Source organism: Corella eumyota, chromosome 2 (assembly GCF_963082875.1).
Source record: "Corella eumyota chromosome 2, kaCorEumy4.1, whole genome shotgun sequence".
Taxonomy (NCBI): Eukaryota; Metazoa; Chordata; class Ascidiacea; order Phlebobranchia; family Corellidae; genus Corella; species Corella eumyota.
In genome coordinates this window covers 2,143,965-2,171,926 of record NC_137491.1, presented here as the reverse complement: position 1 = coordinate 2,171,926, position 27,962 = coordinate 2,143,965, and the positions used below count along the sequence as shown (strand labels likewise).

Below are 27,962 nucleotides of genomic sequence, written 5' to 3'. Positions count from 1 at the left end.
TATCATATGCCTGAAAATGCCATTTTGCCAGCAATGGGTTTTAGATCACTAACTTATTATTAAAAAACATTTTATGCTTGAAAATACCATTATTACCACCTGCTTAACGTTATTTTTTACAAAATATAAATTTTTTACAAAATATAAATTTTTTACAAAATATAAATTTTTTACAAAATAATATTTTTTACAAAATATAAATTTTTATTAAAAAAAAAAGTTGTATAAGCGTTTATTTAATAAAAATATGTTTGTGATAATACTGGCGGACATAAATTATATATATTCAATGTAAAAATCATTAAATACAATATTTTTAAATTCCTATGCGCGAATAAAGTTAGATAAGAAAATAGTGTAAACATTTTGTTAAAAATTGTTTTATTTAAACAGAGGATGGTGAGATTCCAGGAAACGCGACAATTTTATTTAATTTTGTTTTGTTGGATATCTGGAATGAAAATGATGACATAGAGGTACATATATAAGAATTTTTTTTGATAAAGTAGCAAAATTATTTATAAATATAAAGTTTTTATTTGTATAAAGTCATGGTTATTGCATTGTGCATTAAAGCACTGAGCATTTCATACAAGGTCTTGCATTAGAACCTTACTATTATCATGTAAAAATATACGGATATGATATTTAATAGAAATGTATTTTCCTCTGCCAAGCACAAAACAATCAAAATTTTGACATTATAACATCAAGGATAAATTTATTTTTAATCTTTTAGGTGACTTCTACTTACATACCAGAAGATTGCAGCAGGACATTAGAAGCAACAGATTACGTGAGATATCATTATAATGGAACTTTATTAAATGGAAAACCATTTCATTCCAGGTAAGTTCCATCATCAAATTTTTTCGTTAATTTTTTGAACTATTATTATTATGTTGAATTGCAAAGTCAACTATCCGGTTGTTTATTAAAATTTAAGAAAACACTGGCATTGTGTCATGGTTAGTGCTTTTGGTTTTAATAGAGAAGTTCTAGGGTTTAATCCTCACAGCTTTAAATATCACAAACTCATGCTGTTCCAAAAACCAATCATCAGAATGATTGTCAGTTACTTAAGTTCAAAAATATCTCAAACTTCCAAAATCAACTTAAGACTAAGTCAGTGTAGTAAATGTTATTCTTTGTTAAAGCTGTAAACTTGTCTTTTTGATATTAAGAGTAAAAAACACGACGAAAAAGGAATTATATTTAAATTTTAAAATTGTTTGGTTTAAAAATTTAAATTTATTTTTCAATGTTTTTTTTAGTTATGAAGAGGATTCAACCTATGATACTTATGTGGGGCAAGGCTGGGTAATTACGGGAATGGATGAGGGGTTGATTGGGGTTTGCATGGGAGAGAGAAGAACAATTATTATACCCCCACATAAAGCATATGGAGAGAAGGGTGACGGTAAGTTTAAAAAAAAATTATTAAAAATTAGTTTTTTAATTTTGATACTTTAAATCTTATTTTTTAAGAGTATAAGTAAAGAATTGGATTAGATATTTTGTGATGAAAATTGGCTTCTTATTGTTAATAATGTCACCTTAAAATAAAGACTTTAGATTAATCTTTTCCTTTATTTTGCTTTTGTTTTCCATGTTGTTTTTAATCTTAGGTATTAAATTAAGTTTTAAACCTACATTACAGCTTGTTATGGCTTAAAATGTTTAAATAAAATAAAGTTTTGACTGCCTATGTCTTAGCATAGAAGTATTAGCAATTTTTTTTTTTGTATATATCTTTATTTTTGATGTGCGAAAGTCGAATGCGCGACTTAAACATAGAGTAACATAAGTTACTCTGACCCAGTCTCAAGTTGCCTGTGGCAGTTTGGGATATTATATAAATAATAATTGCCCGATAATTATTCTGCTGATTAAGTGCTGGCTCAGCAGGAGTTCATACCGGTTATATTACCTTACTCAAAGGCGCTACAGCATGATATCAGTGGGGGTTGAACCCACGACCTCATGTGTGGTGTAGCAAGTGTTCTTACCACTACACCACGCTGCCGGCCAATTTATATTATGCTTTTACTTGAAAAAATACTCTGTTAAAATTATTACTTTAAATTATTTTAGGAAAAAATATTCCACGTTCTTCATCTATAAAGTTTGACGTAGAAATTGTTGATTTTCATAATCCAAAAGACAAACCCCAAATAACAACAACTACTGAGGTAGAAGATTGTGAGAGGAAGTTGGAAGAAAGTGATTTTGTTCGTTATCATTATTATGGGAAACTCATGGATGGAACTTTGTTTGATAGCAGGTCAATTTTGGATTTTATGTTTTAAGTTCAATTCCCACTGCTGGCATTGTTTTTTTTTCTTTTTATTGTTATTATAGCCTGTTTAACCTTTCAAATATTTTTTGTCTTTTATGGATAAAGTACTTTTTGTTTTTTATTTAAATTTTAATGCATCAATGAAGGAAAACCTTACATAAATATTAAAAACTTACATAATTATTAAATGTTTATGCAAGTTTTAATATAACAAGGCATTGTACACTTACTCCAAAAGCACCTTACTTAAAATTATATATATACAACACTAATTTTTACATCTAATTTGTGTATATACAACAGTTATATTATTTACAAATTTTAAAAAACTAATTTAATTTTTTCATAATTTAAAATTTTAGTTACCAGCGAAACAGGACTTATGACACCTACGTGGGAATGCGTAAAATTATTCCTGGAATGGAAGAGGGATTACTGGGGTCATGTATGGGTGAACATCGGACAATTATCATCCCTCCTCATCTTGCATATGGGGAGAGGGGAGTAGGTGAGTTTTTGGGTTAAATTTTTTATTTTTAATTTATAAGAAAACATATTTTTATAATAATCCTAGGTTTGATTCCCACAGCTTCTATGCTGTAATGCTCTTGTGTAAGGTGCTATAAATATGAACTACTGTGAAGCCAAAAAGCGATCGGTAGATTAATTACTGGGCAAATAAAACCATTAATACTCCAAACTCCAAAAGTCAACTTGAGATTGGGTCGGAGTAACAAATGTCATTTCAAGTTTAAGCCAAATGTTCAGCCTTTTTACATCAATAAAAAAATAGTTTTAGTAATAAAGGATATTTAAACAATTTGATCTTTTTAAAGTTAATATTTTCTATCCATGTAAGCTGTGTTTTTTTTTCATAAAACTATTATTTTATTTTATGTTTCAGCTGACAAAATACCACCAAGCGCAGTTCTACAGTTTGATATTCATGTGATTGACTTTCACAACCCAAAAGATGAGGTTGTTATAAAAACAATAGAATTACCTGAACATTGTATAACTGAGGGTCCAAAATCAAGAAAAGCTGAGAACGACAATTATTTAACTTATGATTTTGAAATTAAACTTATGGATGGCACTATAGTTGAATCTAGGTAGTTTTTACAGAGTTTTATTTTTAAAATAAAAAACCTATATTTAAATTACCAATATTTAAAATATTAAAGTTAAGTAAGTAACATACCGGCAGCGTGGTGTAGTGGTAAGAACACTTGCTACACCACATATGAGGTCGTGGGTTCAATCCCCACTGACCTTATGCTGTAGAGCCTTTGAGTAAGGTGCTATAAACGGTACGAACTTCTGCTGAGCCAGCACTTATTTAGTAGAATAATTATCGAGCAAATATAATCTATGTTATTCCAAACTGCCAAAGGCAACTTGAGACTGGGTCGGAGTAACTGATGTTACTCTATGTTTAAGTCGCGCATTTGACTTTCCTACATCGAGGATAAAGATATATATAAAAAAATAAAAATAAATATTAGAATTAGGTTTCAAATTAGTTTACTGACATCAATAATGAAATAAAAAACATAAACATGTTTGGAGTATTTTTCATCTAAAAAAGTAAACTTAAAACTTAATTATATGTTATATTAACCCTATTTAAAATAATAACTTTGGGGAACACTGGGAATCAAACCCATCACCTCATCGGGTTAATTTTTAGTACTTTTACTAAAGCTTTAAGCTGACAAATTAAAAATCAATTTATTAATAATTTTTTTTTTTTTTTGCAGTTCTGATAGGACAGGAACCTGGGGAATTTACCTGGGTAAAGGGGATGTAGTTCCAGGGGTAGATAGAGGGATGGTGGGGATGTGTGTTGGGGAGAAACGGGAACTTACCATTCCACCACATATTGCTTTTGGGGAACCTGGCCAAGGTTAGTTTTTAAAAACTTAAGGCAGCGTGGTGTAGTGGTAAGAACACTTTTTACACCACACATGAGGTCGTGGGTTCAATCCCCACTACCCTCATGTTGTAGCACCCTTAAGTAAGGCGATTTAAACGGTATAAACTTTTGCCGAGCCAGCACTTAATCAGCAGTATAATTATCAGGCAATTATAATCTATAATATCCCAAACTTCCAAAGGAGACTTGGGACTGGGTCGGAGTAACTGATGTTACTCTATGTTTAAGTCGCGCATTTGATCCTTCCACATCGAGGATAAAGATATATATAAAACCATAATGAGGGGGCTGTCAAGTTAACCTTCTTACATCAACGAAAAAAAAATAAATACAGAAAAAAAATGTTTTTTATTTTTTCAGAACCCGACATCCCAGGAAGTGCAGTGGTGATCTTCACGATCGAACTCCACAGCATCGAGGATTCTCTTCCAGATGGTTTTCAGTTCATGTGGGTGGAGCAATCTCCACCAGAGGAGGACTTGTTCAAGGAGATCGACGAAGATGCTGATGAATTTTTGAGTCTTCCAGAGGTTAGGATTTTTTTAAATTTTGGTGTATTTTTGTTAAACAGCTGTTTAATAAAGGCAGTAAGGCACTATAAGCTTCTTCAAAAGGGATCCTGGGTTTGATTACTACTACTTTCATGTCAAATCCATTTATCGGAGGTTATTTTAAGTTTTAATGTTTATTTGTGCTTAGCTTAAAAACCAATCAACTTAAAAATCAAGCAACATCACAGTGTTATTAACATGGCAAAAAAAACAATTTGGTTTGGGTTTGATTTTTTTTTGTATATATCTTTATCCTCGATGTGGGAAAGTCGAAAGCGCAACTTAAACATAAAGTAACAACAGTTACTTCGACTCAGTCTTGAGTTGCCTGTGGCAGTTTGGGGTATTATAGATTATAATTGTCCGATAATTATACTGCTATTTAAGTGCTGGCTCAGCAGGAGTTCATACCGTTTATAGTGTCTTACTCAAGGGCGCTACAGCATAGGGGAGAGTGGGAATTGAACCCAGGATCTCATGTAGTGAAGCCAAGTTTTCTGACAGCATGGTCAGACTATATTTATGCCTTAAGGTTCAAGATATTTAAAAAAATGTAAATTTAAAAACCATAAAATTTCAGTTGACGTCATTTATCCTAAACCAAGTTGAACTTGGTCATGCTCTACTGCTTCCCGGTTATCCTCGGGAGGAGGTCATCACCGACATTTTCGAAAACCTCGACAAAAACGAAAACGGAAAACTTGAAAGAGAAGAATTTACTTTAAAATACCCGGACTCCTACGGCAATAAAGTGGACGACGAGTTGTAAGGACCACAAATGGGATGCTTTTGCGAATCGTATAATGTCGCGATGACAGATTTAGGTTAGTTGTTTTAAATTTAGAATTATTTTCTTTTTGATGTTTTTTTTCGATAAAATTTTTGGGAGATTTTTAGTAGAATGTTTACACAATTATTTATAGAATATTTTGTAGATTTAAAATTTTTTTAAAACTGTGTATTTTACTTTCAGTATTATTAATAATTTTTCTATCTGTAATCAACAATTCTTGGTACATCTTTTATGCAGTATTCTTACTTTTTCTAAAATCAAATACATATTCATTATAAAGCAAAAATTGATTTATAATTATTATTATTTTTTTATTTTATAATCAAGAAATCAAATTTCAAAATAATGATGCATTTAAGATATAATTATTTTCGACTGCTTTAAATTATTAAGCGCATTAGGTTCAAGTCAAATTAAACCTAATATTGATTAAAAAAATAAAAAATTGATTTATTTTAATGATAAATTATTATTTATTAGCATCGTTTCAAAATGAGGAAATTTTTCAGAATTTTTTGAAGTTCAATTTCTCAAATTTTGTTGCAGATAGAAAAGATCTTAAAAAGCATAAGGTAACTTTTAGCTTGAGTTTTAAATAGTAATAGTTATAGATATAGTTTTCGTTATATCAAAACCATTAAAAATTGTTTTGAAATTCCAAGAATAAGGTCTGTAGGCTAAATATTTATAAATTTACAAAAAAAAATTTTCGAACAAATTATTTTTTTAAGACTTTGTTTCACCAAACCAGGGTAAAAATAATAATATTTCAGTAAATCTGACTGTTTATTAGTTTAATTGATTAATTATCGAGCGTATTTATCTAGAATATACAAATCAATTAATAATACAAAAGCTATATTTTATCATAACAGAATTGAAAAAAATAAAATATACAAAAATTTAGAAGCCTAAAATTAACAGATTTGAAAAATATTAACGTACATTATTAGTAAAATCGGCATCAGAAAACAAAAAAATGTTTAGGACTTTAGTATAGGATTTTTAAGTGTATTTAGCCAATAATTTAGGTAAAACTTATATTTATGGGTTCATATTAACGGTTAGTACTATTTCACCCAGAAAAAAATTTTAATTTATTTAATTCATGTCTATACATCCAAATAGAGTTTATTTAGCGAAACAATATAAAGTCAATTTAATCAGCTGTTCAATATATTGAGTTATTTATGGTTTTTAAGTCGTGTGTTGTGGTTGGTTTGGTTTCTATAAAACGCAGTCTTTTAAAATGTCAATTTCAAAGTCCTATTATGTCAAATACAGACGCGTAAAATACTAATTATAATCTACTAGTTACCAATATAGTCTATAGCTACAACCAGGAAACCGTTCAAAATAGTAAAAGTTAGAGTTTTGTTTTATAATTTATTCTTAATTTAAAAAGCTGATTTTGAAATTTTAGTAAATTTTTCAGCCAATTTTTGCTTGGTTTTATTTGATATGGGTCGTGGGTTTAATCCCTACTGCTCGTATGCTGTAGCGCTCTTGAGTAGGCGCTACAAACGGTATAAACTCCTGCTGAGCCACCATTTAATCAGCAGCTTAATATTCGGGCAATTATAATCTATATAAAATTTCTAGTTGCCAAATTCAATTCGAGACTGGGTCGGAGTAACTGATGTTAGTCTATGTTTAAGTCAGGCATTCGACTTTTTTACATTAAGAATAAAGATATATATAAAAAAAAAATTATATATATATATATATATATATATACATCTTGAATTTTCTACGATTCTGAATCAAATTTTGAAGGTTATTTTTAAGTAATTTATGAATATCATTAAGAAATAATAAGTGAATAAAGGTAATCAGTATTTTAAAATCAAAACACTGGGATATTTCTAATTAAAATAGACTATGTTATATTAGAAGTAGATGAAGCGCAGTATATCTTAATTAAGGTCCCTTGAGAAAAAAAAGAAAAAGGCAAAGCATAATGCATTAAGATAGAATATGAATTATATTAACATTTTTTTTGTAAAGGAAAGACTAAGGTAGTTTTAAATGAGGTATTTTTTTCATACGATTTTAATTCATGGTTTAAAAAAATGGTATGTAAAAATTTTAAAAGCAGAATATTAAAGAATTTAGAATTAGAATTTTAAAGAATTTGCATTTTTAATAAAAATTGTAAAAAAAATCGTATTTAATTATATAAAATATAAGTTTAAACTATTCTTAGAAAGTGTTACTTTATTTTACTGTTAAATTACAAAAAAGTATTCCTGAAAATATAGCTTAATTTTTTTTTTAAATATAAAAACTTTAAAAACTGAATTTAATCTTTATTTTTTAAAAATTAAAAAAAAAAAAAAATTTTTAATTCAGTTTAAAAAAACTGAATTTAGTTTTTATTTTTTTCAGTCATTTTAATTTCTAATTCTCATTTTCTAACAATACAAAACAATTAATTAGATTTATTCATCGTTATGGTCTATTTATTATTCTTTTATTTACATCAAAAACGTTGTCATTTCTACCTTTCGCCCACTGCCCTTAAAACTAGCGAGACTACAAAGTGTTGGTTGCTATAGGTACACAGTAGTTAGTAATATTTAGGTACAGATGATTTAGTTGGGTGTCTTTTTTTAGATTATTAAAGTAATAGCATACAGAAATAATGTAAGTTGTTTTTTATTTTTTAGCTTGTATTTTCAAAAAAAGAAATTACAGATATTTGCAAAGGGTATTAAAGCACTATAGCAAAAAGACAGTTTAAAAAATTGACTAATAAATTTAAAAAATTTGAATAATTGTATTTTTTCCTATTTTTTAACTTTAAAAATATCAAATTTAAGTAAAAATTACATTTTTAAATGCTGAAAAAAAAACATGAATAACTTACAGTTATATCTATATTTAAGTTTATTAATTCAGTATTTTAAATGTGGTTTTCAAATTAAAACACAATGCCGACCAGAAAAGGGTTACTCGCACCACAAAATAATTTTCTTGATGCAATATCAACAAAATTTAACGGAACGCGTAAGTAAAAAAAATTAATTTTATTGTTACAAATTATCTTCAAGTTTAAAGCACTTAATTTTTAATGCAACATTATTACACTAAAAACGTTCATTAATATATAATGATTATAAATTGCTTGCTATAAAAAACAATCAATAATTTAAGGGCCTTTAATAAAATATGGGATTTAGGTTAAAACAGTGTTTTTTTGACGTTTAACGCAGATTAGGATTAGCATAAGACCAACAAGAACTACATAGAAACGTATGTCACTTGCTAAGTACTTTAAGTTTTTTTTTTTTTTTTTATTTTGGTTTTTCGCGCATTGATAAAAGTAAATAATAAATACGATATACAATTAATATTACAACAATGCGACGGAAAAAAATGACAAAATCAATTTAATGATTTGAAACATGCCAAAAGTATTAATGTTTACATAAAGATTTTATAGTATGTTATGGCATGGTCACCTAACCCAGTATAGGGTTGGGTTTACATATTAAAAAAAGTTAATTTAGTTTGGTGACCATGTTATATTAAATTATAAAAACATGTGTAAAAATGTAAATCTATGGTGTGTTTTAAACCATTAAATTATTCGTTTTTTTTCCTTTTTTCTTATTATGATATTAATTTAATTTTTTTATATATATTACCATTACTGCTGCGTAAAAAACCTTTTTTAGTTAGGTTTATGCGCATCAGTAAAAGTAATAAAAAGAATTACAATAAAAAATACAATAATGCAAAGGAAAAAATAACAAAATTAATTTAATGATTTAAAACTTACAAGTAATTTTTATGGTTTAAAACATGCCATAAGTATAAATGTTTACATAAAGATTTTGTAGTATGTTATGGCATGGTCACTAAACCCAATGTAAATTTAAAATAATATTAGTTACTATAAAATAAAATACATTTTAAAGAAATAAACAAAAAATAAAATATAAGAATTGACGAAAAAACACATCTTGAATCTAAGTGTTTTTTTAACTAGAATGAATTTAACTTATTTTTTTCGAGTAAAAAAGTAATTTTAAAATGTGGATCAATATTTAAATTGTGCGTGTGTGTACAATAAGCTCGCCAGGTGCTGGGCGGAATTTGTAAAAACACAAAATCTGTAATGAGATTAAGACCTAGCTGCCTTGTCGCTGTTTAAAAGCCTTGCGCTACGCTTATTTCATTTCTTAAGCTGCGTGAAAATGACGTCATCTGTCACGTGGTTACTTACGCAACGTAATTAAATTACGTTACGCATTACTATTGTAAATACTAAGACATGGGTCTATTGGGATTCGAACCCGTAACCTATTGGTTCGGTAAAATTAATTTGAAGTTTTATCAATATTTTATTTGATGTTTTATTTAATATTGTATTGAACGTTTTTATTAATAATTGATTTTTTTTTTATAGATAACGATTTAAAAATAATATTTTTTATTATTTTAAAACATTTTTATACTTTAAGTGAAATTACTTTTTAAATTTTAAATAAATATAATAAATTTTTGATTAAAAAATAATTTTTTCTTATTATTTATTTATAAATGTAAAAGATTATATAAATTCTTTTATGTAATTTTTATTTAATTTTAAAAATATTTGATACCGTTTTTGATATTATTTAAAAAAAAAAAAAAAATTGAAACAATAATATAGATTTCGGATTTATTGTAAAAAAAACACAAAAAAAATATAAATCACTAAAATTATGATTTATAAATCTTAAAAAAAAAATTTTTGTCCGTATTTCGGTTACAACTCTTGTTACTGTATAGCGTGTAGGTGGGTCGCCTGAAAATAAGGGAATGGAAATTAAAGGGATGGAAAATAAAGGAACCGGAAAATGAAGGATTTTTCCGGTTCCTTCATTTTCCGTTCCTTCATTTTCCGTTTCCTTCATTTTCCGATTCCTTTATTTTCCGGTTTCTTCATTTTCCGGTTTCTTCATTTTCCGGTTTCTTCATTTTCCGGTTCCTTTATTTTCCGTTCCTTCATTTTCTGGTTCCTTCAGTTGCCGGTTCCTTCATTTTCCGTTCCTTTATTTTCCGTTCCTTCATTTTCCAGTTCCTTTATTTTCCGTTCTTTCATTTTCCGGATCCTTTATTTTCCGTTCCTTTAATTTCCGTTTCTTCAATTTCCATTTACTCAATTTCAGGCAACCCAATCCTTTCTCATACGAAAACCCCTAATTTTAATTTTTTTGTCCATATTTCGGTTATAACTCTTGTTACTATATAGCGTAGGTTTATACGGTGTTATTTCAGCATTTTAATTTGACGTATACGTCTTATTACTGAAGCCCCTCGAGTATAATTCTGTATGCCTATGGGATGTTATTATTTTTATCTTTAAGGCAAGCTTTTTGTGCCAAATTAAGATTTAATTTAATAACTTTTTGACTTTGACATGATATTGATTACGTAGTTTATTTTTGGTTATGACGTCATAGTAGAAGGGTTTAATTCAATAGCATGTGTCTTCAATTTAAAAAAATTATTTTTGGCAAAAATTTTTATATGAAAAAGTTAAATAGTTTAAAAATAAGTAAATTTTATGGTTTTAATGTTAAATTGCTTTTTCACATTTTTTTATTTGTATTTTAGACTTTTATTTAAAATATTAACTTTTTTATATTCAAAAATAAAATTAAAATTTAAAATTAAAATTACACTTTATATAAAAAATGAAAAAAAATGTTTCTATATATATTCAAAAATCTGGTTGCCCTTATTAATTAAATTTGGTTTAATTTTATTGTTTTAAATTGATGTTTAACTTCTTTATACTCACAATATATTAATTATTACAGATAGTAACTTCCTACTAGGCAGTGCACAAGTACCTGGGGTTTTCCCAATCGTTTATTGTTCGGATGGGTTTTGTGAATTAACTGGATTTCAACGAGGGCAGGTCAGTTGTTGGAATAATTTACGGTAATGGCGTGTAAAATAGTTGTGATTTTGGGTTACAAGCCTAAATTTTGGGTTCGAGCCGCCCAAAGGCTACACTATTTTTTTTATTTTTTTTTATTTTTTATTTTGGTTTTTCGCACATTGATAAAAGTAAATAATAAATACGATATACAATTAATATTACAACAATGCGACGGGAAAAAATGACAAAATCAGTTTAATGATTTAAAACATGCCAAAAGTATTAATGTTTACATAAAGATTTTAAATATTTTATGGCATGATCACCAAACCCAAACTTGCCCTTAAGACCGGCGTTAACAGATTATTTCAAATAAAATATAAAACCTATTACTTTAAAAGGGTACGGATTGCTTTACAACATGGGGTTTCTAGTCCGACCCCCACTGCTTCTATTATTAAAGTGGCCTTTAAAAAGGCTCTTTAAACAGTATAAACTCTCGCTGAGCAAAAATCAACTGGCTGATGAATTATCAGGCAATTATAATTAATAATATCCTAAACTGCAAAAAGCAACTCGAGACTGAGGGTAACAAACTCTGTGTTTAGGTCGTCAAAGTAACTTTTCAACATTAAGCATAAATAAATGCAAAAAAAACTAAACTACGATATAGATAACCAATATGTATTTTTTACTTGCTGTATGTATATATTGTTACCGTATTTATTTTTAGGTGATGCAAAACTGTTGTTCATGTGAGTTTTTATACGGGGAAAACACGAATCCTGCAGATATTGAAAATATTCGATCGACTTTACTTAATAAAACCGAGCTTAAAATTGAAATCATTATGTATAAGAAAAACGGTAAGTATAAACAGTTCTTTAAGGTCGACTTCACCACCTAAACACAGAGTCACATCAGTTACCCCGACCCAGTCTCGAGTTACCTGTGGCAGTTTGGGATATTATAGTTTATAATTGCCTGATAATTATGCTGCTGATTAAGTGCTGGCTCAGCAGGAGTTCATACCGTCTACAGCACCTTACTCAAGGGCGCTACAGCATGAGAGCAGTGGGGATCGAACCCACGACCACATGTAGAAGAGCAAGAGTTATGGCTACCACACCACCCTGCCGGTCTTACTTTAAAATAATTATACCTAATACTTGAAATACTAACCATAAAAAATACTTTTTTTTAGGTGAAGCGTTCTGGTGTTTACTCGATATCGTCCCGATCAAGAACGGTGAAAATAATGTGGTCATGTTTCTGGTATCCCATAAGGAACTACGAAGTTGTCAGCCCGCTGCAAACCAAAATAATTCAACGATTTTGAACGAGCGAATTAGCGATGAAAATATAGAAAGTGATAATGAGGTTGAATGCGGTAAGCTTAAAATAATTTTCAGAAAATTTTTTTTGGTTTATTTTTGTTGCGCAATTTGTTGTTCCGAGTTTGGTCCCCACTGTTGGCGTTTTTAGCGTTTTTTGTATCACTTTTATTTTGACTTAATAATTTACGCCAAACATAATGTTACATTATTTTTAATCAAAAAAAGTTTAAAACAGCGTTTTGCTTTCGAAAAAAATGTTTTGTAAAACTTTTATATTTTTTGTTAATTTACCTTGAACATAACTTTAGTTACTTTAATGTAAAATGGCCCCATTTCCTTTAAAGAAATCTGAGTTAGATTCTCATCCTTAAAGTCTTTCTTTATGGTTGGCAAATTATTTCTCGTAATAATAACCCTCAACTTATATTTGCTTGTTATAATTAACCCACAAACCACGAACTTTAATGTGTTTTTTTTGATTTTTAAGCCTATAATTTGGATATAAATAGATAATAAAAATCATTTTTTAGGTGAAATTCATTATATATAAACTCTAAACTAAAGGTTAAAATGAGAAGACTGTTATTTTGATTTTTTAAATATACTTACCGAAGTTTAGACTAGCATTATCTTTACAATTTTAACCCAATTTGCTTTCATATATGCGTTTTATATTTAAAACTATTTTTTTTAAACTTGTAGATCTTGCTCACGAAAAAAACTTTAAAAGTTTGGGTCATCGTAGAAGAAGTAGAGCAGTGTTATACAATTTATCTGAAACTTTGGATAAAAAACAAGACCAAGGATGCTTAAAGAAATTTACTCACGTAAGTTTACTCACGTAAGTTAGATTAAAGTAAGTTTAAATGGCTCGCTGAAAGGTGACCTTAAAAATGGAAATATAACCTAAACTTTTACTAGTCTATAGCTTGACTTACTGTCAGGATTTTAATCGTCATAATATGGTTGCCCTCAACTTTATATTTGCCCGCAATAATTTACTCGCGCGCCACAGAAGACATTTAATCTATGCCTAAAAAAGGGGCATGCATATTTATTTATCGTCTTTTTAGTTCCATTATATATAGGTTATTATGTATTGATTAATATTGGGATTTGATTATGTGATGATATTTTATAAAACCACCAATCAAAATGCAAGAATTATACTGTGTTTTAAACCATTATATTACTTTTGTTAATTTTGTTATTGTATATTTATAGTACTTATTGTTATTGTTAAAAAAAAAACAGTTTTAAACATGAAAAAAATTAAAAACCTAAAAACTTTTTTTAAATAAAATTAAACTTTTAAAAATTGTTGTTTTTTATTGAATAGTAAGTTATAGTTGTTTTTTAAACTTGTTGTAATTTTCAGCATATGTTTGGTGGTCATAAGACAGCGATGCCAGAATATAAAGTAGCCAATACTACTCCATCCCGTTTCACCATCTTACATTTTAGTTTATCGAAAACGATCTGGGATTGGGCAGTTATGTTGGTTACTATATATGTTACTGCTATCGTACCCTACTATGCTGCTTTACAGGTTAGAAAATTTGATTTACTAGTATATTTATACTTGATAAAGTAAGGTCGACGTGACAGCATAAACATAGACTAACATAAGTTACTCCGACCCATTCTCGAGTTGCCTGTGGCAGTTTGGGATATTATAGAGACTATAAGTGCCCCGTAATTATGCTGCTGATTAAGTGCTGGCTCTGCAGGAGTTCATACCGTTTATATCGCCTTACTCAAGGACGCTACAGCATGAGATCAGTGGGGATTTAACCCACGACCTCATGTGTGGTGTAGCAAGTGTTTTTTTTAAATATAGTTAACACTGTTAACAGCTAACTCAAAAATATAACAACATGCAAACAGTGGGAATTGAACCAAGGTCCTTTAACTTCAGGTTTTTAACAATTGTGTTAAATATTTTAATTCACATTTAAATTAACTTATCTTATCGTATGCGTAAACAAGAATTGCTTTATTAAGAGTTATATTAACTAAAAAAGAAATCAATTGTTTTATTGATAATTTGATTTTATGGATGATTTTGTTATTGATTTATATTTAAATTATGACGTAGATTGTATAGGAAATCTTAAGAATGAAATAACGATTTTTTGTAATTTTTTTCTTCAATATTTACGTTTATAAAATAAATTATAGTTCGTTCATTTTTAATTTTTATTTAGTTTTTCGCGCATTAATAACAGTGAATAAAAAGATATACAATAAATATAACAACAATGCGACGGGAAAAAATGCCAAAACCAATTTAATGATTTAAAACATGCCATTAAGTATTAATGTTTACATAAAGATTTCAAGTATGTTATGGCATGGTCACCAAACCCAGTTATAACGTAATTATTAAAAGTGTTTATTTTAAAACACAACTTTACATTTTATTAATTTAAAACGGTGAATAAATAAATTCTGTTCCTATTAATCGGCATTTTAATTGCTGTAATATGGTCGCAACTCTCAACTAATATTTGCCAGCGGTAATTTACCCAAGTACCACAAACGTTAGTTTATTGTTTTTGTTGGACTATAAATTGGACATATACCGTCTAATAAGTTTTTTATATGAATAAATTTTTACTAAAATCCGGTAGTGTGGCGAACCGGTCATGGCGTCGGACTACGAGCCGAAAGGTTTTGGGTTCGAGCCGCACCAACGTCACACTATTCGCCCTTGAGCCCGGCGTTCACGGATAGCTTAAAACACGTCATAACAGCACACCCTTCCCCAATAAAAATATAAAACCTATCACCTTAAGGTGATATGGAAAAAAAAAGTATTACCAATGTCTTATGATTCGCCAATTTTGTAAGGCCATTTTCAGTTTGTCTTTTTAGATGTTATAACTAAAAATATTTATTAAACAGCCAAAGATTTATTAAACCAATTTCTTAAACTTGGTTAAAAAACAACAAAAAATAAATATTAGACTGTAACTTTATCAGAGTTCCGTATAAACCAACATACTATAAACGTCTCTTATTACAACATACAAAAGCAATCAGAGTCTGAACCGCAACACATTAGGCTAAAATAATTATTGATTTTTCATTTCAAAATACCAACTACCTCCTGGCAGGCGAAATATTATTTTAAGATTGAGTCACAATTTATCCTTTTTGCTACTTATTCGGGCGTTGTATTACAATGAGTTGTGTATTTAAGCTATTATGTGATATTTGTGGGGGGTTATAGAAGTAATGTTTAATTAGGGCCACATTTTGGTTTTACTGTTGAGAAATTGTATTTTTTATTTGTTTTAAAAAGTCTTAAATTGTATAAATTTAAGTTAATAATATTGACCCAAAATTATTTAAAATTAATTTTAAGTAGTACAACTTTGAAATACTTTTTTTAACATTACAAAAGATTATGCCGAATTTAAATAGTTTAATTAATGATATTGTTAATTTTAACCTATTGTCCATGATATATGAGGTCGTGGGTTCAATCCCAACTGCTTTCATGCTGTAGCGCCCTTGAGTAAGGTGCTATAAACGGTATGAACTCCTGCTGAGCCAGCACTTAATCATCAGCATAATTATCGGGCAATTATAATCTATAATACCCCAAACTGCCACAGGCAACTCGAGACTGAGTCGGAGTAACTAATGTTACTCTATGTTTAAGTCGCACATTCGACTTTCCCCCATCGAGGATAAAGATTATACAAAAAAAAAGTTTTGGACTTTTAAAAATACAAACACTTTGTTAATTTTTGTATTTATAAACTACTAATAAACATTTAATATTTTTGTTGTTTTTAGTCTGTAGGTCACGCGAAGAACAAAACAGTTGGTTACGGGCATTTACTTCACAGAAGTGGAGCAGTTTCGATAACAACTTTTGTGTTTGATATTCTAGTGGAGATCATATTCGTTATAGGTAACTTTTTCGAATTTTTATTGGAAAAGAGTGTGCTGTTGTAATGTATATTTAAGCTATCTGTAAACACAAGGCTTAAGGGCGAATAGTGTGGTATTGGTGCGGTTCGAACCCGAAATCTATTGGTGTGTTTAAGTTATCTGTAAACACCGGGCTCAAGGACGAATAGTGTGGCATTGGTGCGGCTCGAACCAGAAACCTTTTGGTGTGTTTAAGCTATCTGTAAACACCAGGCTTAAGGGCGAATAGTGTGGCATTGGTGCGGCTCGAACCCGAAACCTTTTGGTGTGTTTAAGCTATCTGTAAACACTAGACTTAAGGGCGAATAGTGTGGCATTGGTGCGGTTCGAACCGGAAACCTTTTAGCCTGTAGTCTGCTGCTATGACTGGTAAACTACCCTAGGTCTAGGGTTTAATTCCCACCATCGGCAGATTATTTAAAAAAAATACAATTTGCAACTTTGTTTTTGGGTTTTAACAATCACAATTGGAGTAAAAAAATTGACGTATGTTTAGTATAAGTGAAGTTGTTATGTTTTTTCTTGCCTATTTTGCGCTATTTATTTATTATTTTTAAAACTTTTTTTAGTAAGCCAAAACGTAAAAGCGTAAAACTAATTAAATCAAAAATAGATCAATATTATATTAGAGTCCGGCGATGCATAAAAATAAAGAAGATTTTGTTTGTCTTCAACATTATTGACTTGACAGCTGTTCTAACTCACGTGTTCTTTTCTCTTATATGTTATTTTAAATCCTTTTTAGCTTTACAATTTGTTATTCACGTTAACTTAAAACCCTTGGGAACTAATTATTTTTAGCGATTTATTTTTAAAGTAAGTCTTTCTTCAATTCTATTTAAATCTGCGCGAATTTAGAAAATCAATAACAAGTTAGATGCTGCTACAACTATTCTGACTTGTTTTGAATTTTAAAATTTAAATTTTTTTCTTTATTTTTGTACAGTTTTAAATGTAATATACTGTATCAGTCTGTTACTCTAGTTTTAATAGCATCTATTTTTACATTTTGATTAGAACGTTCATCTATTGGTTCTGATTTTGCTGTACTATGTTATAATCATTTTTTTAGTTTTAAAATTAATAATTTCCTGTTAAAATTGTTTTTTGGGGAGTTTCGTTTTAACGACTGAACCTTCTGTCTAAGAAAAATAAGTATAAGAAAAATGATAATAAACAGTGTCTAAATAACAATATTAATGTAAGGAACAAATATAATATAATAACCTTTTTTTTATTTTTTAGATATAGCGATGACATTTCGGACAACCTATGTGAGTAAGTCGGGATGGGTGATTTTTGATGCTCGAAAAATTGCGATCAATTACCTGAAAACTTGGTTTTTAATTGACCTTATTGCGGCTTTACCCGTGGATACGATATCACATATATTTAATGTCGATTTTGTAAGTGGTATTTTTTTAATTTTAATTTTTTAAATTTTTGGTATATTTTTAACTTCGATGGGTAAAGGACGACTTTACATTCTAAACATAAAGTAACATTTGTTACCCCAACCCATTCTCAAGTTGACTTTGGCAGTTTGGGATATTATAAAATATAATTGCCCGATAATTAAGTTACCGATTAAACGCTGGCTTAGCAGAATTTTGTTACGTTTATAGCACCTTACTCAGGGGGGCTACGACATGCAAGCAGTGGGAATCGAACCTAGGATCTTATATAATGCAATGCCTATTTAAGTTTTATACCCAAAAAAAAAATTTTTTTCTACGATAAGAATTTAAATCTATGTTTATATACAGAGTACACAACCCGTTCCAATGCTTAAAATCGTCCGCCTTCTTCGCTTATTTCGACTTTACCACAAAATAGAAAGATGGTCACAATATAGTGCAGTTATTCTCATAATGTTGATGTTAATGTTTGGGTTAGTAGCGCATTGGTTCGCTTGTATTTGGTTTACTATTGGATGGACTGAATATACATCAAGGCCCCCGGGCACTGATATAGCCACAGGTCAGTATTTCTAGTGTACTAATTTGACATTATATTGTGGGGTCTTAGGTTCAATCCCCACTGCTTTTGTATTGTAGCAATATATAAATAAGTAAGGTGCTTTAAACGGTATGAATTTCTGTTAAGCCTTTCTGTTAAGCCTATAATCGGCAGTTTAATTATCGGGTAATAGTGTAATTCCATACTGGCAAAGTCAACTCGAGACTGGGTTGGAGTTACTGATGTTACTCTTTGTTTAGGTCGTTAAATTGTTTTTCCCAAATCGGGGATAAATATATACCGGTAACGTGGTGTAGTATAGTAGTCAGAACACTTGCTACACTACACGAGGTCGTGAGTTTGGTCCCCACTGCTCTCATACTGTAGTGTCTTTGAGTAAAGCGCTATAAACGGTATAAACTCCTGTTAAGTCAGCACTTAATCAGCAGTATAATTATCGGGCAATTATAATCTATAATATCCCAAACTGTCACAGGCAACTCGAGACTGGGTCGAGGTAACTGATGTTACTCTATGTTTAAGTCGCGCATTCGACTTCCCCACATCGAGGATAAACATATACAACCCTTTAAAATAATGAGCCATATTTATTTTTAATTAAACATTTCTTACAAGAACATTTTTTTATTTCTTCAGGCTGGTTATTTGAACTAAGCACTGCAATCAACAAACCGTTTTATAGCAACGGGACAGGAGGTCCTGATGCTACAAGTTCTTATATAACCTCACTTTATTTTACTTTAAGCAGTTTAACAAGTGTTGGGTTCGGAAATGTGTCAGCAAATACGAATGCTGAGAAGATTTTTTCGATCTGTATTATGACTATTGGAGGTAAATGTTTTAAAATTTTCTTTAAAGTGGCATATTGGAAAGTTTTTTTTTTTTATTTTGGTTTTTCGCACATTGATAAAAGTAAATAATAAATACGATATACAATTAATATTACAACAATGCGATGGGAAAAAATGACAAAATCAATTTAATGATTTCAAACATGCCAAAAGTATTATTGTTTACATAAGGATTTTAAGTATGTTATGGCATGGTCACCAAACCCAATATATTATACCTTTTAAATGTATCGGCAGCGTGGTGAAGTGGTAAAACACTTGCTACACCACCATGAGGTTGTGGGTTTAATCCCCACTGCTCTTATGCTGCAGCGCCCTTGAGTATGGCGCTATAAACGGTATGAACTCCTGTTGAGCCAGCACTTAATCAGCAGCGTAATTATCGGGCAATTATAATCTATATTATCCCAAACTGCCACAAGCAACTCGAGACTGGGTCGGAGTAACTGATGTTACTCTATGTTTAAGTCGCGCATTAGACCTTCCCACATCGAGGATAAAGATATATACAAAAAAATGTTGTTTTTTTTATATTCTCAGCGTTAATGCATGCTGTAGTGTTTGGTAGTGTAACAGCAATAATTCAACGAATGTATGCGAGACGTTCACAATATGATATTAAGATGAGGGATTTAAAAGATTTCATCAAAATTCACAGGTTTAAAATAAATGGTCTTTTTTAACTGGTGTTTTTATTTAAAGTGGTGTTTTGAACCTGGAAATGGTGTTTGTTTATTTTTAAAAATGGTACTTTTATTTTAAAGGTGGTGTTTTAAACCTTAAAATGGTGTTTTTTAATTCAAAAATGTTTTTTTTATTTTAAAAATAGTAATTTGTATTTTAAAAAATGGTACTTTTATTCTAAAATGGTTAAAATTGTGTTTTTTATCCCAAAGTGGTGCTTTTATTCTAAAATGGTTATTTCTATATACTAAAAATGGTGTTTTTAAATATTTAATAAAATATGTTTTTACTGTGTTTCGATATAAAATACGATATATTTTTGTAGATTATCAAAACAGGTAAAAAGAAGAATAATCGATTATTTTCAGAATACTTGGGAAGCGAATGGTGGAGTGAATCCAAATGATGTAAGGATATTTTTTTAAAGATTTTGGTTTATATTCAACTTTTTTGTGTTTTTTAAAGTTTTAGTTTTTGGCCTTTTTTAAAGACAATTTCGTCTAGTTATTTAATATTGACTTTTTTCTGTGTTTTAATTTTATTGTTTAACTTTCTTTGCAACTAGGAATATTTTAAGTTTTTAGCTATCTAATAACGGCAATTTGTCTTAAAAAATTAGTTTAATAAACTACCAATGCTTTTAAGTAACTGGTCGCTAAGATCGACCTTACGGTCAGGATTTCAATTGTTGTAATATGGTTGCAACTCTCAACTAATATTTGCTTGTGATAATTTACCCGTGGCACTACAAACAGCTGTTTTTTTTATTTTGTAAGCCTATACTTTAGACAAATTTGTCTACAATGCTTCATTTTTTATAGATTATAATTAACTTAAAACTGGGTTAGGATTCGAGTTGCACCAATGCCACACTATTCTTCCTTAAATCCGGCGTTTACGGATAGCTCAAACACACCAAAAGGTTTCGGGTCCGAACCGCACCAATGCCACACTATTCGTCCTTAAATCCGGCGTTTACGGATAGCTCAAACACGTCAAAACAGCACTTTCTCAATAAAGGAAATCTAGTTTTAAGGTGTTAGGTTTGAGTTGGAGACGCACCAATACCTTACTATTTACCATTAAGCTTAGCGTTTACAGATAGCTTAAACACGTCACAAACCTCACACCCTTACCCAATAAAAATATTAAAAACCTATCACCTTAAGGAGATATGAAAAAAACGTTAAAAAAACTGGGTTAGGGTCGCTACATTTATTCATATTTTTATGTTATATTTTAGGTAATGAAAGAGCTACCAGCAGATATTCAAGCTGACGTGGCGATGCATATCCACAAAGAAATTTTTAATATTCCTGTGTTTGCTTCAGGATCAGAAGTAAGTTTGGTTTCTTCACAGCGTATTTGTATTTTTAATATATCAAATTTAAACAATTAAAGCGTAATTTTGACCAAAATTTTGGTTTATATATTTTTCAACTTAAAAAATTGGCAGTTAAAAATACACTGATCTGTAAACCGCATGTTGGCATCATAGTTGTCATAATATATGTTATATTAAAAAAAACGGCAGCGTGATGAAGTGGTAAGAACACTTGCTACACCACCATGAGGTCGTGGGTTCAATCCCCACTGAGCTCATGCTGTAGCGCTCTTAAGTAAGGTGCTATAAACGGTATGACGTCTTGCTGAGCCAGCACTTAATCAGCAGCATAAAAATTGGACAATTATAATCTATAATATCCCAAACTGCCACAGGCAACTTGAGACTGGGTCGGAGTAACTGATGTTACTCTATGTTTAAGTCGTGCATTCGACTTTCCCACATCGAGGATAAAAATATATACAAAAAAAGCTAGTATTTGCTTGCAATAATTAAATGCGCAACACAAACGGCAGTTTTATTTATAATTCAGTATATAAAAGTCTTTTAAATGCTCCAATATATATAAAAGTCTTTTAAAATACACATTTTTATATTGAACAAATTTTATTTTAAATTAAAAAACTTAAATTTTCAGGGATTTCGAAGATGTATTTCTCTTCATACTTTTCGTCGTAAAGTCTCGCCAGGAGAGTATGTGATATATAGTGGAGAACCACTAAGGTCGGTTAATCTGGTGTGTACTGGTTCGCTGGAAGTTCTACATAACGATCTGGTTACCAGTATTTTAGGTTAGAACATTGTTGGTTAGCTTATAGCATAAATTGGTTAAATTTATTGGTTCAAATTGGTTAACAACTTTTAGTTAAAAATGGTTGAATTTAATTGGACAATTAAATAAATTTGTTGGTTAAGTTTTTGTTTAGATTGGTTAGTGTTAGTGGTCAAAATTAGTTGTTTTTTTTCAGTTAAAAATGGTTACAGGTATTGATTAAAAAAAAAGTTTAAATTGGTTAGTTTTAGTGGTCAAGTTTAAGGGGACTTTTGCTTAAAAATAACTGAATATTCTAGCCAAAAATGGTTAAATTTTCTCGAGTTGCCTGTGGCAGTTTGGGATATTATAGATTATAATTGCATATCAATTGAACTGCTGATTAAGTGCTGGCTCAGCAGGACTTCATACGGCAGGAGTTCATAAGGGCGCTACAGCATGAAAGCAGTGGGGATTGAACCCGCGACCCCATAAGTGGTGTAGCAAGTGTTCTTACCACTACACCACGCTGCCGGTTACTTTAAATTTTGTTGTTATATTTTTTAGAATCTATAAAATTATCGGTTTACTAAATAGTCTTCTTTTTTAATGTTTTTAATGAAAACAGGCAAAGGAGATTTATTCGGAGCTGACGTAGAAATATGCGAGCACAAAATCTCGACTTCAAATTACGGGGTGAGAGCTTTAACATACTGTGAACTGGAAGGAGTTACGATTGGTGGAATGCGTGACGTCATTAAATTTTATCCTCATTTCGCACCTACTGTGCTTAAAGAAATTAAGTAAGTAAAAAATGTGTTTTATATTAAATAAACTGTAAAATAATATATTTTTATACAGTAATTTTTTACCATTAACTTAAGGTTTTTGATTTTAAAAATGCTATTTTTAAATCTAGAAATGGTGTCTGAAAATGGTACTTTTATTTTAAAAAATGGTAGTTTGTGTAAAAATCAAAAAGTCATGTAATTAATTAATTTTTTTTTTTGTATATATCTTTATCCTCGATGTGGGAAAGTCAAATGCGCGACTTAAACATAGAGTAACATCAGTTCCTCCGACCCAGTCTCGAGTTGCCTGTGGCAGTTTGGGATATTATAGATTATAATTGCCCGATAATTATGCTGCTGAATAAGTGCTGGCTCAGCAGGAGTTCATACCGCTTATAACGCCTTACTCAAGGGCGCTACAGCATGAGATCAGTGGGGATTGAACCCACGACCTCATGTGTGGTGTAGCAAGTGTTCTTACCACTACACCACGCTGCCGGTTAGGTTTTTTTACAAAAGTGTAAAATTTTATTATTATTTAATTTTTTTTATGGTTTACAGAAATGAATATGCATGTAATTTACATGAAGACAGGCTGCATCAAAAGAATGCTTCACTAAGTTTAGGTAATATTAACTTTAAATTTTTTTTTTAAACTTTATTAAAATTTCAAAAAAATTTTTACAAAATTTTGTGTTTTGAAAAGCTTTTTTTTAATTAATTTTTTTTATAGTTAATAAAATTTAAAGTTTTTTTTGTTAACTTTTTTTTTTATTTTAATTAAAATCAATTTTTTTTTAATTTGTTCTTTTAAAAATGTCAAATAACTTAACTTAAATCAAATCAACAAAACTAAATCTGAATAATAAACCTCATTGTCTTATTATAGATTCTATTATGACGTCATCAAAAAGAAATTCGGTAGAAATCGATTTAAAAAACAACCACAATCTTGAAAATAATCAGCAAACAATAAAAGAAAATCGAATTCTGACCAATAATGCAGACAATTATGACTGCGTGACGTCATCATTGGAAAACAATAAAACGTCGATTGAAAATGAAATAAAGCTGCCAGAAGTTAAAATAAAAGATTTGAAAGTTAAAGACGAAAGTTCACCACTTCTATCAAATGGAGGTAAAATTTTAAATTGTTTTGTTTTGTATTTATTTGCAATATTGGTGGTTTTAAGACACTTCAGCATAGTGTAGTGGTCAGCACACTTGGCTTTACAACAAGAGGTTCTGGGTTCGATCCCCGCTGTTCTCATGCTGAAGCGCCCTTGAGTAAGGTGCTCCTTGAACTCCTGCTGAGCCAGCACTTAATCAACAGTATAGTTAATGGGCAATTATAATCTATAATATCCCAAACTGCCACAGGCAACTCGAGACTGGGTCAAGGTAACTGATGTTACTCTATGTTTAGGTGGTTAAGTCGACCTTTTCACATTAAATAAATTTCAATAAACATTACGTTAAAATTTTCCGTGCTAGAAAATATAAATAAGCACAGCCAGTCTTTTTACACCAAAATAGCTGAAAAAAAGCATTATTTTAAACAAATATATATTTTTATACAGTTTCTAAACAACTAACAACTTCAGAATCACCAACAAAAAACTCTACAACTAAACCCAATTTTTTAGATGTCGAAATGAATATTTTATCATCTGATATAAGTAGCCTACGAAGTCCAACTCATACAAAATGTTTAAAACAATTGAAGAAAGTGAATTCGTTCAATAACTTCTTCCATGCACTTAGCTCAAAATTCGGTTAGTTATTAAGTGTTTATTTTTATATTTTATGTATATTATAAAAGGTAATCATAGTCATTAAAATTTTTTTAAAAAAAAGATATACGTAACTAAATTTAGTTATTCTAGGTAAATTTATTTAATATTTAAACCTACATAAAAATTTTAAAAGTTACATTTTAATGTTTTTTTCCAATTCTAAATCGTAAAATTTCTTTTGTTAATTTTTATATTAACATTAATTTATTTATTGCACAAATTTTAATTCTAATTAACATTTATTATGAAAAAAATTTTAGTTTTGTAAAACTTAATTTATAATTAATTAGGAAGTCGGGATAAAGATTTTTTAACTGAAAACGAAGAGCAAAATATTGATAATAATTTAACTTCTTGCATTAGAAAGAGATCTCCTATGTCGTCACAAGATATTTTATTTTCTCCTGAAAGGTATTTCTATACTGTTAACTGTTTTATTTATATATGATGTCCTAAGTTTAATTCCCACTGTTGCCTTTTTTAACTTTAACTACTGTAAGGGCAATATTTTTTTGAATTTATTTATTCTCGATGTGGGAAGGTCGAATGCGCGACTTAAACATGGAGTAACATCAGTTACTCCAACCCAGTCTCGATGGCAGTTTGGGATAATATGGATTATAATTGCCCGATAATTATGCTGCTGTTTAAGTGTTAGCTCAGCAGGAGTTTATACCGTTTATGACGCATTACTCAAGGGCGCTACAGCAATAAAGCAGTAAATATCGAACCCAGAACCTCATGTAGTGAATCCAAGTCTTCTAACTACTACACAACGCGCTAGTTTTGAATATTTAAAAAGGTGCAACAAATAAAAACATATTTTTATTTAAAAATTTAAATTTATTTTTAAGAAAAGGGATAACACCGTCTGATAGCGTTATAATGAAAAGAGTGAAGTTTCAAGACGACATACTTGAGCCTTCTGATGGAAAAAAAATTAGAAGAGTATCCTTATCAGATAAAGTTGACCGGTAAACTACTCGTTACAAACTTTTATAACGCCTTTGAGTAAGGTGCTATAAACGGTATGAACTCCTGCTGAGCCAGCACTTACTCAGCAGTTTAATTACTGGGCAATTATAATTTATAATATCCCAAACTACCACAGGCAACTCGAGACTGGGTTGGAGTAACTTATTTTACTCTATGTTTAAGTCGCGCATTCGACTTTCCCACATCGAGGATAAAGATATATAAAAAAAAATCTAGATTAATATAAATTTAATTTCTTATTTTTTTAGAGAGAAAGTCGTATACAGTATTGGTGATAGAAGGCACAGCGAAAGCCCAATGCTGACATTAGACGACATTAAAATCGATGACTTTTCGCAATTTCCTAAAATTCAAAACGAAAAAACAATCTCACCACAACTAGTAAAACAAGATAGTTTAGAAATTCATAAAAACAAAAAGGATTACTTTAGCGGGGATTCGAACCGAGGACTTTCGAACACAAATTCGTTGTTAACAAACGGTCATTCGCCGGTGAAAAACGAACAATTATTAAAATCGAATCGGCGCAGAAAACGAACGCGCAGAAAATCAAACTCGCCAAACGGTTTGAATTTTTCGCGCGCTCGCTTTCGGATCGAAGATCGAGAATCACTTTCCGACTCCACAGCGCACTCTAGCCGTAAGTTGAATTCGTGGAATAATTCTTGTTTAAGCGGAGGGGAGCTTTCTGATAGTGTTTTCACACATGAAAATCGGAGAAGTTTAAGAAGTCGAAGTGTTGAAAGAAATAGACAATATGAAGTATTAATGCGACAACTGCATGATCTTAATGCTAAGGTTAGTGACTTTTAAGTTATTTCCCATTTTCAGTTAACTAGTTTTTTATTTTTATTTATTTTTGATAAGGAAAGGCCAACTTTACAACTTAAACATAGAGTAACATTTGTTACCTCAACCCAGTCTTGAGTTTGCCAAATAATTATGCTGCTGATTAAGTTCTGATTCAACAGGAGTTTATACCGTTTATAGCGCCTTTCTCAAAACACTACAAAAAAAATTGACTTTAGATAATTTAAATTTTACATTTAAAGGTTTCTTTGTTTGGAGCCGAAATCCAGAATCTTTCAGGACAAATTCGAGCCTTGGTGAGCGAGGGAATCTCACCTTCGAATAGTTTATGTGAAAACACTTCTTCTAATTCTTTATCTGACTCTGTAGCTTTGTCTCAAGAAACCTTGCCAAGCGAATCTTTTCAATCCCAGGAAAATCTCAAAATTTCCGCGGCAAATGAATCATCATTTTCCCGCAGACATCGTTGTAATTCCCCGTACCCCCATAGAAATAAAATTTCACCCAAACATAATTTTTTAAACCCCGAAAAATCTGAAAACGCGATTTCACCTACTATGACGTCACAACTTATTCCGACGTACACTCTTACTAACCCAACAGGCGAAGACGATGACGTCATAATCGATATGGAAATGGAACGCGCAATAACAAAGGGCCATTGTGTAAACACCCTCCAAGAAAAAACCCCTATTGTGAGACAGAGCGACAACGTTTTAAATTCGCGGAAAAACTCCGAGAAAATTTCCGGAGAAAATCGGAATCTTTCCGCGAATTTTTTCATGCCGATTTCTTCCGCCATAACACCCACTCAGTATACAGATAGTAAAATAGAATTAAGTTTACCAGTGAACGGAATAGGTCGGGGAAATGAGAGTGGGTATATAAGCAATAGTCCAACATTTTATGAAAAGCACGACATAATTTTTTAACCGAAAAAAACCCTAAAATTTCAGTAAACTGTGATATCAGTATACTTTTCGTTTAAAAATAAAATTAGAGATCTTATATATTTTGAAAAGCTATATGTAACCGGCAGCGTGGTGTAGTGGTAAGAACACTTGCTACATCACACATGAAGTCGTGGGTTCAATTCCCACTGATCTCATGCTGTAGCGCCCTTAAGTAAGGCGCTATAAACGGTATGAACTCCTGCTGAGCCAGCACTTAATCAGCAGCATAATTACCGGGCAATTATAGTCTCTATAATATCCCAATT

The 27,962-nt window shown here is 30.2% G+C and overlaps 2 protein-coding genes across 4 annotated transcripts in view; both read left to right on the top strand.

Annotated features, from left to right (window-relative positions):
- Nucleotides 1-5,854, top strand: part of LOC145743613 (peptidyl-prolyl cis-trans isomerase FKBP10-like) — a 7,189-nt gene extending 1,335 nt beyond the window's left edge. Inside the window, exons 4-12 of the mRNA XM_082561616.1 lie at nt 394-476; nt 740-849; nt 1,275-1,420; nt 2,095-2,284; nt 2,662-2,807; nt 3,204-3,411; nt 4,060-4,205; nt 4,596-4,765; nt 5,367-5,854. Of these exons, the coding sequence (XP_082417742.1) occupies nt 394-476; nt 740-849; nt 1,275-1,420; nt 2,095-2,284; nt 2,662-2,807; nt 3,204-3,411; nt 4,060-4,205; nt 4,596-4,765; nt 5,367-5,555 (1,388 nt within the window). The 3' untranslated portion in view covers nt 5,556-5,854. The remainder of the gene's footprint in view (nt 1-393; nt 477-739; nt 850-1,274; nt 1,421-2,094; nt 2,285-2,661; nt 2,808-3,203; nt 3,412-4,059; nt 4,206-4,595; nt 4,766-5,366) is intronic.
- On the top strand, nt 5,591-27,962 carry LOC145743611 (voltage-gated inwardly rectifying potassium channel KCNH6-like). 3 transcript variants are annotated; one of them, XM_082561614.1, is made up of 23 exons: nt 5,591-5,610; nt 6,060-6,151; nt 11,393-11,493; nt 12,191-12,323; nt 12,662-12,847; nt 13,497-13,621; nt 14,173-14,343; nt 16,602-16,719; nt 17,985-18,145; nt 18,506-18,719; nt 19,356-19,550; nt 20,111-20,228; nt 20,580-20,661; nt 21,498-21,593; nt 22,237-22,390; nt 22,979-23,153; nt 23,703-23,767; nt 24,031-24,279; nt 24,722-24,916; nt 25,228-25,348; nt 25,792-25,911; nt 26,182-26,731; nt 26,986-27,962. In XM_082561614.1, exons 4-23 carry the CDS (start codon nt 12,194-12,196, stop codon nt 27,673-27,675), a joined length of 3,915 nt encoding a protein of 1,304 aa, XP_082417740.1. In that variant the 5' UTR covers nt 5,591-5,610; nt 6,060-6,151; nt 11,393-11,493; nt 12,191-12,193; the 3' UTR covers nt 27,676-27,962. The 3 variants fall into 3 exon arrangements, with proteins under 3 accessions (XP_082417740.1, XP_082417741.1, XP_082417739.1); XM_082561615.1 differs by lacking the exon at nt 6,060-6,151 and having other exon boundaries at nt 5,600-5,610; XM_082561613.1 differs by lacking the exons at nt 5,591-5,610; nt 6,060-6,151 and adding an exon at nt 8,471-8,588.